This window comes from Choloepus didactylus, chromosome 6 (assembly GCF_015220235.1).
Source record: "Choloepus didactylus isolate mChoDid1 chromosome 6, mChoDid1.pri, whole genome shotgun sequence".
In the NCBI taxonomy this organism is placed as follows: domain Eukaryota; kingdom Metazoa; phylum Chordata; class Mammalia; order Pilosa; family Megalonychidae; genus Choloepus; species Choloepus didactylus.
Window position 1 is genome coordinate 84093117 of NC_051312.1, and position 15410 is coordinate 84108526.

The 15410-nt window shown below is 41.0% G+C and overlaps 1 protein-coding gene across 1 annotated transcript; it reads right to left on the minus strand.

The window, feature by feature from the left end:
- Nucleotides 1–1856: 1856 nt before the first annotated feature.
- Nucleotides 1857–2810, minus strand: LOC119538254 (olfactory receptor 51E1). Its single transcript, XM_037841085.1, has one exon. The coding sequence runs from the start codon at nt 2808–2810 to the stop codon at nt 1857–1859; it is 954 nt and encodes a 317-aa protein (XP_037697013.1).
- Between the last annotated feature and the right edge of the window lie 12600 nt (nt 2811–15410).

Genomic DNA, 15410 nt, shown 5'->3' on the forward strand with positions numbered 1-15410 from the left:
TTCTCTGGTGAGGAGTCTGAACTAAACGCTGTATACAAGAATTCGCTGAAAGCATTTGCTGTACAGAAAAAAAATCTTTGTTGTATAATAAGTGAAGGGCTGGAGGTTAAGACTGGAGTCAGGGATATCAGGTCAAAGGTTGATACAGTACAGGCCAAAAGGGAAAGTACAAAAAATAAGCCAATGCTAGTTATTTATACGAACCTGATATGAAGCACTAGTCTGAGAGATATTTCTTTCTTTGCCAAAAATTTAAGAGTCCCTGGGCTGTGGGTATTATTTTTGTCACTTTCCAATACTTGGTCCAGTATCTGACATTCAGTGACTGACAAATATTGAGTCAGTGAAACACTACATGATACAGAGCCCAATTTCATACTCATTTAAGTGCTTAACAATCTTCATAGTGATGCTAGTCTATCAGAACAACTCCACCAATGATGAAAGCACATCCCAAAACTTGATAGCTGTCCCTGAAATGGGAAACCCTAAGAGGGAAGGGGACCATCCCAATGCTCTGACTTGGGCCTCTGAGTCTCACTCTCTCCCTTGGCTTGCTATCTTTGATTCCTATTTGAAACATCAATAGTGAAGTTAAGATTGCGCTTCCATAGACACAGTTGGTTTTTCAAGGCTCTTTATGCAGATAGGGCCCCAAGGAGCTCATATTTCCTTTCCCTGCTAAGACTGGTTTGACTCTCACTGATATGCTCCAGGCCCCTGCAGCAGCTACCCTTGCATATCAATACTGTGGGGAAATTTCTAACTTTCACTTCTAACTCTCTGCCTTATAATTTCAGCTCTATAGTGGACATTTTTGATTTGTAGGCCACTGGCCTTTCATAAAAGCATATATTTTCCTTCTGGGTTATGTTGTACATAGGATTTCCAGGACTATAAATGCTAGTGGTTTGCCTCTCATTACTGAAAATGAAGGAAGCAGATTCTTTCTCTTCTCACCCTGGTACAGTCTGGGCTTAGCAAATGAATGCTTTCTCCCTAGTTTGGCTACAAATATAAGGACAAAAGAAATGGTTGGTGTAAATTTTCTTTATCTCAGTAGAAGCATCTCAATTTTATGGCTATGGTTCCTCCAAGCTGCTCTGACTCCTGACCAAACATTGGCTATCAACATTTTATCAATTTTATGAGTCCCTGATATTCTTCCTATAACTTCCTTGGGTATTTAATCATGGTTGTTTTCTGAAGCTGTCATTAAAATAAAATGAAAGGATTAAAAAGAGAAATTAATTTTCAACACATATAAGGTTATATGTTTGAGCAGAGCTTTTACTTGAATTTCTTGGTTGAAAGGAATAATGCCTAGAGAGGAAACAAAAGATTTATTCTCTGTAAAGGTCATTATGGAGAAGGGAAATCCAGGTACATGTCTTTTCCTGAGGTCTAAAATGGGGTTTCTGAGGAAGCCATGGTGTTTAAACCAAATAATCTGGTTTTACTAGACTCATATGTTTATTCCCCCTTTGTCAAGCCTAAGTCTTTGGTAAGTGTTCTTTGGATGTACCACGTTTAATCGTGCTGTGGATTTATCAGTGGAACCAGTTTAGACAGTAGGACTGGATGATTAAATGGAAAGTAATTACTATAACCACCTCAGCATTTTAGTAATTATGTAGAGAAAAGAACCAAAGGAAAAAAATGATCTTGAAAAATGAGAGTATATAGTTCTGCTGCCCATTTCTAGATAGATATTCTCCATATAATTTCATCTTTGAAGAATCTGAGTTGTATTTTGTATTAGGGAATGTATTTTCGGTAACAGTGTCTTCCAAAATGCTGATATTAAAAACTTAATTGGAGGATTTTGAAAGGGAAAGAAGTTTGAGTACTGAAACCTAGGGATCCAAAGTGTGGGTGGTCACATGGAAAAGTCGAAGGATGCGCTGCCGGATTTCCTTTGTCTTCACCCCATAGACAATAGGGTTGAGCACAGGAGGAACAAGCAGGTAGGTGTTGGCCATGATGATGGGCAAAAGGGAGTCATGTTGCTTGCCAAAACGGTGTACCATAGACAATCCGATGAAAGGTACATAGAATATGAAAACAGCACACACGTGAGAGACACAAGTGCCAAATGCCTTTGCCTGGGCTTCACGTGTCAAGCCCAACACAGTCTTCAGGATAAGCAGATACGAGAAGGAGATGAGAAGTGAGTCCAGGCCAATGGCAGAGATGATGACAATGAGGCCATAGATGACATTGACATGGATGTCGGCACAGGCCAGCTTCATGACATCTTGATGTAGGCAGTAGGAATGTGAGAGGATATTGGACTGGCAAAAAGGCAGCTGTTTGATGAAGACAGGCAGGGGTGCCATGAGTGCAGCACCCCGTACCACAGCGGCCATGCCAATCTTGGCAACCCGAGGCAATGTGAGCACAGTGGCATGGCGTAGTGGATGGCAGATGGCCACATAGCGGTCAAAGGCCATGGCCAGCAGTACCGTGGACTCCATGCCAGATAGGGAGTGGATGGCAAACATCTGGAGCAGACAGGCATCAAACTGGATGGTAGTGGAATTGAACAAGAAGATGGCTATCATTTTGGGCATGGATGAAGTGGAGATGAGGACATCAAGGGCGGAAAGCATACAAAGGAAGATATACATGGGCTTGTGTAGATTGTGTTCAGTCCGCACGATGTAGATGATAGTCAAGTTACCTAGCACAGCAATAAGGTAGAGGGAGCACAATGGGAAGGCCAGCCAGAACTGTGCTTCCTCCAAGCCTGGGAGGCCTATTAGGATGAAGTATGTGGCATTGGATTCATTGCCATTAGGGCCAATCATAGTGAAGAAACTGAGCTGTGACCAAGGCCTGGCAGATAGATGCTGGAAGGCAAGATAAGCATTGTCAGATCATCGAAAGTCCCAACACCATACCTCATTCCCTTCATCCTTGTGGTCCATCCTCTAACCCAACTCTAATTTTATTGCCTATCCAAACTCTGATCCTATTCTCAACTCAACCTAAACATCCTTCGTAACCCAAGGCCCAGACATAAATTCACCCAGTCCTACTTAACTAACCCTTCCTCTAAAGCCAATTCTGGTAACAAGCGAAATACTAAGACAAAAATTCTAGGTATATTTTAAATCACTTAGTTCACTAAAGAAAGGGTATAGATTCAGAATACACCAGGTTTAGGTGACAAAAAAATCCTACTACTTCCTCTATCCTGTCCTATGTTTATGCTCCCTTATGCTTAGTATCACCTGTAATTCTAATCATACCAAAAGAATATCTTTAAGATGAACTCCAGTCCAACTGTATCAATAATATTAGTAGTCTTCAGAGTGAAATTGAAAACTAACATCATCACTAATCCTAATATTCCCCCAACTCAAACCTAAACCCTAACTTTAACATTCACCTACAACTTAACACTAACAGCCATTTCATTCTTAATCTAAAAGTTAATAATACCTACTTTATTATACTGACCACTAATCCAATAAAAACCTGACAACAAATTAATCTTGAACTCTTACTCTACAATTCACTCTTGCCCAAATGCTCATCCAAGCCTTAAACTTGTCCAGACTACCTAGATTATACCAAAATAAAGGAGCAATGTATGCAGTGGCTGCTGCTGGTGTTCCACATAGATCCCCTTCACCGAGACAGTGCACCCATCTCCCACTGCAGAAGGTGTTGGATGCTAAGGGATCACTATCCCCTCTTTATCCAGAGAATCACCCTCGGTCAAATAAGAGCCATCTCACCAGAAAATTATGTTCTCCCACTCCCAGGGGCATCTAGAAGCCAATGACTACTTAACATTTGGGTACAAAAGAGTAGTACCCTTGCCTCCAATTCTGTGATGCAATTTGTGCTTCTGAGCTTCTTGAGGAAACAGGCTGAAGCTGGGCTCTAGCTGAATCTATAGCCTTGCTCAGCTTTCTTCCCACTCCTTATCCTGCTTCCCTCACTCCTCTTCTCATGACAGCATGCCCTCAATATATGTGAACAAGAATAGCCATTTCAGGCTCTGATTCTAGGGGACCTGGCCTAAAAGGGTGGGATTGGCACAGTTAGAAGACTAACCTGAGAGATAATGGTATTGGAAGCACTGGAGGAATAAACAATCCTAGAGCAGAGGTCAGGTACCCCTGAATCGGGCTACAAAAGTGGTAGATTTAAGAAGAGCCTGCTGAGGGAGGAAATGTTAGACTTGGATCATATCTTTCTGTTGAAACAATTAGAGAACTAATTATCTTCTTCCCATTTTCCCTTTCTTCCATCCACAAATATTCATCAGCTCCTACTATTTATTAAGTCATGTGCATTGTGGTATTTAAATAGGTTTGCACACACATTGAATGGGAAATATACTCAGCTACAATTGGGGAACTCTCTCTTCTTCCCATTATGGAAATTGTGCCACTTATTGCTAGGGTATACTTAAGATAGTTTTATCTTGAGAAGAATAAAAGAAGATTATTCTTAAGATCTGGCCCTTGAAATCTGAGGTAAAGTCTTCCTGCATGGATTATCAGAGGGCAGTTGAGGGTGTGGAAGAGTCTGTGACCAGCATCAAGAGTGGCTTAGACTGTCTTTTGGGCTCAGCATGTGTCGATCATCTTTGTTCCACCATTGAGCTGTGATCCAAAGCCTCCCTCAAGCCAGACACAAAGTTCAGTGGGAAGACATTGAGAGCATTTAGAGTTTTAGAACAGAGAGTGACAAAAGTTTAATTCAAACTATAAGAGGGAGAAAGGATAAGGTAGAGGAGACAGAACTTCAAAGAGACCAAAGGCATCAACATCTCTTCGCTCATCCTTGACCCCTCTGTCACATGTGACACAGTAAGCAGTTCCCTCCTTCTTAAATCTTCTCTCTCCCCCTCTGCTGCTCCTCATCTCTCTCTGATCACAAGTTATTGGTCTCCTTTCTAGATCTTCAACCTCCTCCACTTGACCCTTAAAAATGATAATGTTCTCCAAAATTTTATCTTCAATGCTCTGCTTGTCCTATGCTCTCTCTCCAGCCCATCTTGCTCCCTCAATAAACTCATTTGTTATGAATGAACTATTGACCCCAAATATATTTAGCAAGCCCTGAATTCTCTTTTGTGATCAGATCCATGGTTTTAAAGTCTTACTAAAAGAATCCACCTGGCTGTCTGTCAGGTATATCAAACTCTCCATATCCAAAAAATGAACTCTTCCAGAGGCAGTATTATATAGCTGTGTGAGCTTTGAAATTGGTTGTGGGTTCAAATCTCAGTCTACAAGTTCCTTAGCTGTGATATGGAGAAAGTCACTTCACCTTTCTAAGCCTGAGTTTCCTCATCTTTAAAATGAGGATAACAGTCCCTACCTAATAGGAGTCCATGCAAGAATCAAATGTGATGATGAATGTAAATCATTTAACTTAGTGCCTGGCACATAGTAAGTATGTAAAACATTGTTATCTGTTGTTTATAACTGCTTTTCTCCAGTGTAACTTTCTCTATTATGGTCACCTAAATAGGCACACATGCTATATGCTCTATTCTGACTGCCATGCCTCTACTGCAGACCATCCTTGTCCACACAATTCCAATAATATTTTAACCAGGTGAATTTGGGTCACTGGCCTTTGTTTAAAAAAAAAAAAACAACTTTGAAAGCTACGAGGGTTTGAAAGCTTGAGGGTATGAGAGGATGCATGGAAAATTGGGCAACTGTAGAGTGCAGGCTCTAAATAAATGCAAAGTGAAAAAAGAGTAGAGTCTGTGTCCATGAGAGTGACCTAGCATCCCTCACCTGGAGAGATCAGCAAGAAGGCTCTGATACTTCCTAGGGCCAGAAAGACATACCAGCCTGAAATTCTACATGAGCAAACATGGTAGATAGCAAGGCCTTTCCCAGGGTAAGAATGTTCTGCCTCAGGTAGCATATTGGAAAAGATTCATGGATTGGCGTCTGCCACCCTATGCCTTTAAGTGTAGAGCAAGGTGGTGAGCAGACCGCTGAGCTGGGAACATAAGTTTTGACTCTAAATAAATGCAGTGGAGAATGATAACCTCAGAGTGCTGCTGTAAGAATCCTAAGAGATAGGCAATATCAAAGGGTGTCATAAAGACAGCTCATTGTGCTCAGTGTGTTTTTTTCTCTTTTCTTGTTTCCATTAAAATGGGAAGCAAGGACCCTGAAAATGTATAAAGTTCCTAGAACTTCACTTCCCCTGATTTATCATCTTATTCACCACTCCACCTCCATGCACATACTCATAAAGTAGCTGTCCACCTCTCACAATGTGAAAGACTTGGCACAGATACGGGGCTACCAGCAATCACAAACAGGAAGATTCAGCTGGCCTCAGTGGGAAGTGCCTAGGCAGCATATCACTGGAGGTAAAATATTAAGCTGGATCTCAGAAAACTGGAGCAGCAGAGAAATGACAGAATGGTGAGGGAGCTGGGTCAGAGAAGAGCCAATTTCTTCCCCAGCCAGAGGGCCCAAGTATCTTCTTTGCGACTTTCCAGCCCTGAAGCACCCCAGTCTCCCACAAGTCCTGGCAGGAGGCAGACAGAGGTTCTGGATGACTGCCAGGTGGCCACGCCAGCCTGAGAAGCTCTTGGTAATTAGAAGCATCTCTGAAAGAGATGGCTTGGAGTTCTGGAGGAAGCTGGAATTAAATTACTCTATTCTGCAATCAAAACACAATCAAGGAAAATAAACTAGGAAATTTTTTTGTTTTGCTTTGTTTTGTTAATTTTAGAATTACTTCCCTGCCCCTAGGGAGTAGCCCTGTGCTTGACATTTTCTCTGGAAAAGACATGCTATCTTAGCAAGTCCCAAGGATGTTTCATGAGTACTAAGGATAGTTTCTTGGAGGTTCAAATTGTGTACACTGGAGATCCACTCTGAGGTCTTCAATTCTCCTCCTTCCTTCCCCGCTGGCCTCCAGGACTTTGTATTCTGGGGCAAGCTCAGCCCCCAGGACCTCACACTCTTTCCCCAGAACTTTCTGACTGCCTTCTTTCCAGAGACACATGGAAAAGCAGGCAGGGAGGTAAACCAGTGCTGACAAGACCTACCTCTTCTGATCTACAAGAACAACGAGGTTACTACTGATTCTGATTCTGTTGCTTTTGTAATAAATGTCCAGAGATCATTGAGTATCTACAAAATGCTAGACCTTGTACAAAGGTTATCTCCAACCCCAAGAACAACCCTGTATGTCAGGATTTCTATATATCCTTTCTGTATTGTAGGTGACAAAGTTGAGGCCCCAATGGGTTAAGTAACTTCCTCAGGGTTTGCAATTTATTGGCAAATTTTAACCTTAACGTGGATCATCTAACTCCAAGGCCTGTAAACTTTCCTCTTATTCTAGTCTGCCTTTCATTGTGCTGCACTTTCTGAAAGCTAATAAAATCTTCCCAAGAATCTTCCCAGAGACTTGGTAAGGAGGACACTTGGCCCATGTACACTCTGGAAAGGAAACCAGAAGGACAGTATAGAAGACCCTCTGGACTGGGACTTGGGATGCTCTCTCTCTCCACCAGCCCCAACTCCTCTGTCTGTGACTTGGACAGGCCTTTCAATAGAAATCAAAAAGCTTTAACCTCATGGAGGAAACTAGAAGACATAGTGTTGAGTGAAATAAGCCAGACCCCAAAAGGCAAATATTGCATGATCTTGCTTATATGAAGTATCTACAATAAGCAAATTCATAGAGACAAGCCAGTAGATTACAGTTTACCAGGGGGCAGAGAAAAGCAGGATTGAGGGGAAGGGAGAGTTATTGCTTAATAGGTGCTGAGTTTCTGTTTGAGGTGATAAGTTTAGGTAGTAGATATTGATGTGGTAGCACAATATTGCAAAATTAATTATTACAACTGAGTTGTACACTTGAAAGTGTTTAAAATGGGAAATTTTGATTTGTATATATTACAACACTAAAGTTTAAAAAAAAAAAAGCTTTATCTTCTACCAAATACTTCCTTCTTATCTGATTAGAGCCTCTCATCAACCTGTCAGGCAGGCGTTATTAATTCCTTTGACAGATAAGGATGCTGAGGGTTCATTAAAGCCCTAAAAAACAAACAAACCCATGGACTTTCTGACATGTCAGGTAATTCTCTGCCCCTCTCTAGGTCTTAAGAATGGATCAAAGCTTTGTAAAAAATAATTCAATGTTAATCTCCAAGGAATCAAAAACGTGAGGACCCATGAATCCAAAGGACTGTTCTAGGGCTCAGGGTACCTGGCCAGCTCTCCTCACTTATGTCAGAGGGGAATAAAGAGGGCATTAGAGAGGGATAATCTGGGCTAAACACGTAGAATATTCCATGCCTAGAGTAGGGACAGTGGCATGGGGGACTCTGACCCACTGCCAGCCCAGGTGGGAACAGCTGGAAGAGAATGTCCTTGACGGGAAGCCCAGACATACCTGGGAGCCTCTGGCCCCTACTCTCAGGCCCAGAAAGAAAAGGCACACCTAGGGGCAATGCTCCAGCTGGCAGGGATTATAGGAGCCCATCAGACTGAGCCATGGAGAGTGGTGGTCCCAGAGCACATCCACCCCAAAATGTCTGCATCTCCTGTTCCCGCAAGCCTCACTTGGATTTGATAAAGCAGATGAATGCTTGCAGGGCCTTGGTCATTCTCTTTGGAATAGAGAGGAGGAAAGATGTGATTTCCAACTTAAAAAAAGAAGAAAGAGGCTCTCCGCCTAATCACCCAAGTCAGCTTGGCCCCCAAAGTCACCCCAGATTGAGCTCTTGGGGTTCAGGTCTCTGTCCCTCCACAGATCCCCAACCCTGACCTAGTTATCAGTGACTTTGGAGCTTCTCTGGCTGATGTCTGCATGCAGGGAAATGTCTCTGCCAATGCAGAGGAAAAGCCTGATCTGGAACACAGAATAAAAGCTTTGACTGATATACTCATTTTATCAACAATTATTGATTGACTGACCAATGTGTGTGAGGCTTTGTGCTAAGTAATGAAGATACTGAAATGCAGAGTAAACAAGACACAGTTCCAGCCCATAGGGGTGGGGAAAAATTGAGACAAATATGTAGCCATTATAGTACACTGTTATAAGTGCTATGATAAAAGTAAGCAAAGGGCCTAGGAAGCAAAACCCAATAGCTCACTAAGTAGGCAGGTTCTGAGGGCTTCCTGGAGGAGGTAACATCTGGGCCAACACACGCAGACTAGTTGGAGTCAACCAGGGAGGGCTGGAAAGCATGGGAAGAACAGCATTCAGATGGTCAACAAAAATGTATCATGTGCCTATTATGTAGCCAAAGCTGGAGATAAAGCAGTGAATGAAATAGACAAGGTCACTGCTTTCATGGAGGCCAGGCATCAGGAGGGGAACACAAAAAAGTCAAAATAAATACAGCAGGAAATTTCAGATAATGACAAGTACATGAAAGACAACAAGATAGAGTAATAGGCTAGAGAACAACAAGGGTGGGGTATCCATATGTAAGTCGGGGTCAGTGGAGAAATGTGTGATGCAAAAACTTTGGCCATCCTAAGATCTATAGAAAGAGCATTCCTGACAGAGTAGACAGAAGAAAAAGGTCTTGAGGTAGGAATGAGTTTGGGGGTTCATTATGAAGAAAGAAGGTCAAAGTGGCTGGAGCAGATGGGGCACCGAGGAGTTTCAGAAGATGAGGTCAGAGAGGAGGGCTGGGGCCAGACCAGGTAGTGGCTAGCAGACACTGGCAAGGAGCTTTGATTTAATTCTGAAAGACTCCGGGAAATTTAAGCAACCAACCTGATCTAATTTGTTTTTTGAAATGCAATGGCTCAGAGAGAAAGAGAACATACCTTTTATGGAAAGCTGCAAGTAGTTCAGGCTGGGGTAAAGAGTGCAAGGCAGGGGAAGTCACAGTTTGACACTAATCCACTCTTTTACTGGGCTGAAGACTGAATTCTGATCCTGTGCACAGACTGAGCCCCGGTCAGTGTCCCAGAAAGGCTGCTAAGTCTTCATTTCAGCCGCAGTCTGACTCCTGATGCAGAGTTTAGTAGGAGCCCCAACCCGGTCAGGGCCCCCACCCCAACCCCAGCTGTAGTCTGGTCCCCAATCACAGACTGAACTTGGGCCACATAACCTAACTACCCGGGTACTGGCCTGTTCACACACTGAACCACAATCCAACCACAACCCAGTCTGTTCTCTGCTCCCATTCATATTCATTCATGCCAACCCTTGCCAGACTTTCGATGGGCACTCCAGGAAACTGGTTACTGGAAAATTGCTTGAAAACTATGCTTAGGCAGCATCTAACACCCTCATGATTCCCTTCATGGCACAAACCTAGAAATTGCTAAAGCTATCTGTCCTTTGAGTCAGGGGCCTCCTTCACATCCCACCCCTTCCCCCATCCTCATCACCACCACCACCACTACCCCTGTGCTTTTGGTTCTTCATGGTCTGACTTATCCTTTACTCAGAATTTCTAATGCGGCATCTCTAGCTGCAAGGACCCCACAAATCTGGACATATTTCCTGGTTCTCCCACACTCACCTCAAATGCACCGAAGAAACTTGTGTTCCTTTCATCCAATATGCTTCCTGAAAAAGTCTGGCAGGCTGCACTGAAGTACAGCCCTCTCTATCCCCGCCTCCTCCTTTGGGCTTCCCCAGTGCAGAGCTATTTATTTTCTGTCTTACATCCTCCCTCCTTTTGCTTCTCCCTGCTAGAGAGAAGAGTGCTGCCCAGAGGGTCCATCAGCAGGTACCACTCACTGGTTCTGGTTTTCTTCTTAGCTTCTGTGACTTGTAAGGATATGCCCAGAGGAGTGGGAGGGATGGGCATGGGTATAGGGGGTCTCCAGAGTCATTCCCAAATGGCCACTGCTGCCAGCTGGGATACTTATACCAGCTCCCAATGTGAAGTTATACAGGGGGATTTAGTGAGGAAAGGCTACAAGAAACTTATTTGCATGATCATGGCCTCTGTGAGGTACTTTTCTCCAAATTTCTCCCCAGGCTTATGAAACTCATCCAATGGAAAACCAGGATAAGCTTGCAAGGAGACGCCATGATTAAGTACCAGTTCATCTCCATCCTGCAGCTTACTTTCTCCCCTGTTTTCTTTCCCTAGGTGGCCCCTGCTCTAGTCCTTTCTGAGCCTGGAACCCAACAGACCCATCCTCTGTTCACCAAAGCCCTAGAACTATGTCTTCTCTGTCTCCCAGGCTCTGGGGCCTGTGTCTGGCTAACTCATGATCGAGGTCCCCAGGGACAGTGCCTCTGCCTTCCATTGCCTGACGGTGGGTTACTGAGGAAGAACATGGCTTTCTTAACCCTCCCTTATCCCCACACCAGCTATGTAAGACCAGTGTGCCTTCTGGTTTCTCTCTTAAGAGCAAAAATAGTGAGAGAAACTTTAGAACTTCACATTCAAATTTGAATGTGATGGTAAATACCTTACATTTTTAAATAAGTTAAAACCATATCTATAAATAAAGCAAAGTGATTTACAGTTGGTTTCTTCTTATTATTTTTTACTGACAGTTTTCACTGTAACTTTGAAATTCACAACACTGGGCATGCTAACTAAAGATATGCAAAAATTAGACCAATGTCAATTAGGGTCATTCCAACTCAGATCACATCGAAAGTACTGATTACAGGAACTCCTGATGCCTGCAGAGCCTGCAGCCTAACACTGAGACTCTGCAGCCTAAAACTCCCATAGCCTTAGATGACGTGAAGATGTTTTTAAAAATATACCCCAGGACTTCTACTTTCAGCCAAGATGGAGTAACAGGAAATAATACCCACCTGGAGGAAAAATAATGGACAATATATGTGAAACAATGGCCTGAAAGACACTGGGCATCAAGTAATGAAGGACAGTGATCCCTGAGAGAAGGGAAATAAATGAGGCAAACCCTATGGTATCCCCCAGTTTACTGCTTTGAGAGAGTTTTCAAGCTGCAGCACCGGGAAGGGCAATCCAGGCAGAGTCCAGGGGACATCCTGAGTTGAGGAGCTGGAGGTGAGAGATCTGGAAAATCAAGCTGGATAGAATTTGAAGATACAATGCCAGAGAGGAGAGATCTACACAGAGAGAGAATGCCAGAGATCTGTAGAAGACCAACATCAAGAAATCAGATGAATACTGGTTAGCATGGGCATGTGAGCAAGTTCCCCAAGGCTGAGAAAGAATCACCAGAAAAGATCAGAGGTAAGACTGCCCAGTGCTCACATAGGGGTGAGAATAATGACTGTTCCCACCAACCTGACTGGAAAGTCTCAAGATACACGGGGCACTGGGTAGAGAATATTGATGCGGCTTATGTGGGTAGTGGGGAATAATCAATCCTAGATTGAGCACTGCTTCAGTTCCACCTAACAAATCTTAAAAGCAAGACCCCAAAGAATCAAACTATTTCCAAGTAATTTAACTGCTTCCCTGAACAAAGATTATCTGTAAGTGTACAAAAATTTTCAGCACCAAACAAGGTAAAATGTACATTGGCAGCTGATCAAGTCACCAGTCATGCAAAGAAACAGGAAAGCATGGCCCATCATGCAGAGAATAATCAATCAGTCAAACAGACCATAATGGCAACCCAGATGGTAAAATTAGCATGAGGTGACATCAAAACAATTATTATAAATCTATTAAATAGGTTCAAAAGTTAAACAGAGACATGAAAGTTGTTTTTTAAAAGACCCAAATCAAACTTCTAGAGATGAAAATTAGAATGTTTGAGATGTAAAACTGAGTGAGATTAACAGCAGATTACACATGGCAGAAGAAAAGATTAGTAAAACTGAAGACATAGCAATAGAAACTATTCAAAATGAAATGGAGATAAAAGGGAAAATTTTTCAAATGAGAAATGGGAAAACTTCAACCAGCGTTATGTAAAAAACCAACATATACATAAATAGAGTCCCTAAAAGTCAACCCTACTACTAGATATATACACAAAAGAATTGAAAGCAAGGGCTCAAAACAGGTATTTGCACACCAATGTCCACAGCAGCATTATTCACAATTGCCAAAAGATGGAAACAACCCAAAGATCCATCAACAGAGGAATGAATGAATAAAATGTGGTATATAAATACAACATAATATTATTCACCTGTAAAAAGAAATGAAGTTCTGATATATGTGACAACAAGGATGAAGCTTAAAGACATCATGTTGAGTGAAATAAGCCAGACACAAAAGTACAAATAGTATATAATCTCACTGCTGTGAACTAGTTTAGAATAAGCGAAGTCATAGTCAGAAACTAGAATGCAGAGTGTTAGAGACTAAGGTGGGGATAGGGAATTGGGAGTTAACACTTAAATTGTTCTGAGTTTCTATTTGAGTTTATGGAAAAGTGTTGGTAATAGATGGTAGTGATGGTAGCCCAACATTGTGAATGTAATTAATAGGGGCAATTTTAGGTTGTATATATGGTACTTAGGATAAAAAATTTTTTTTTACTAGGATTGTACAACACAAACAGTGAACCCTAATGTAAATCATGGACTATAGTTAATAGCACAATTATAAAGATGTTCTTTCATCAATTGTGACAAATGTACCACACTAATACAAGGTTTTAATGATAGGGTGGTATAGGGGAGAAGACACAATCTAGCAATATCAGGAATGTGAGTGGTGACATCATCAAAGATTCCAGTGACATCAAAAAGACAATAAGGGAATATTATGAACATCTTTATGCCAATAAATCCAACAACTTACATGAAACTGAAAATCATTTGAAGGAAACTATCAAAGCTCACTCAAGAAAAATAAAATATGTATGTATGGAATTTGTAGTTAAAATCCTTCCCACAAAATAAACTCCAGGACCAAATAGTATCACTGTTGAATTCTTCAAACATTTAAGGAAGAAATAATACAAATTCTATACAAGCTCTTCCAAAACATTCAAAAAGAGGGAATACTTCTCTATTCATTCTCTGAGGCTGTGCTACCCTGACACTAAACCCAGACAAAGAGATTTTAAGGGAAGAAAACTACAGAACAATATCCTTCATTGAAATAAATGCAAAAATTATATATATATATATATTTCAGCAAATTTAATCCAAAAATATTTAAATGGATAATATATTAGGACCAAGGGGGCATTATCCCAGGAACACAAGGTTGTTGTTATAACATTTGAAAATCAATCAAAGTAATTCATCATATTAAAAAACTGTAAAAAAAGAAATACGATCACCTCCAGACTGAAAAAGCTTTTGAGGAAAATTCAACATACATACCTGTTAAAAACTCTCTGCAAAGTAGCAATAGAAGGGAACTTCCTCAACCTGACAAAGGGCATCTACCCTAAACCTACAGCCAATATCATATTTAATAATGAAAGACAGAATGTTTCTCCCCCCAAGATCAAGAATAATGTAGAAATCCACAGTTACCACTCTTTTTCACAATGCCCTAGTGTTTCTGGCCAATGCAGTAAGGCAGGAAAAACAAATAAAAGGCATCCACATTGAATGTCTTTATGCACCGACAATATCATCATCTTTCTAGAAAATAAAATGGAATATGCAAAAAGACACTGCTAGAAATAAAGACGGCATTTAACAAGGTTGCAGGATAAAAGAGCAACATAAAGAAATCAATTACAGTTCTCTATACTAGCAATGGATAGTCATAAATTTTAGTTAAATAAACAATAACATGTATAATAGCATCATATGGAAATACAAATAGTTAAACAAACTGAAAATGAGAAATTAAGTTGGAGGGTTTACAATACCCGAATTGAGACTTCTTATAAAGATACAACAAACAAAGCAATGCAGTACTGGCATAAAGATAGACAAATATATGAATGAATAAGAACAGAAGGTCCAACTGATTTTCTACAAAGTACAAAGGCAATATAGTTGGATAACTGGATATTCATATAAAAAAAAAAAAAAACTTTGATTCATACTTCACACCATATAAAATAAATAACTCAAAATGGATTATGGAGCTAAATGTAAAAACTAAAACTTCAAAACTTCCAGAAAAAACATGCAGGAATATCTTTGTGACTTTGGGTTTGGTGGTGAGTTTTTAGGTACAACACCAAAAGCATGATCCATAAAAGAACAAATTGAAAATTAGAGTTTATCAAAATTAAGAACTTCTAACTGCTGAGAGGATTAAAAAACAAGCCAAAGATTGGGGGGATAGGGGTATTCCAAATTCTATTTCTGATAAAGGACTTGGAGGTAAAATACATTTTAAAAATATAAACTCAATAATAGCAAAACAAACAACCCAAAAGAAAAATGGCAAAGAAGATTTACAGATGGTAAATAAGCACATGAAAAGATGTCCTACATCATTTTGTCCATTAGGCAAATGCAAATTAAAACCGCAATGAAATACCACTACACACCTACTAAAATGATTACAATGAAAAAGACTGACCATACCATATGTTGGTAAG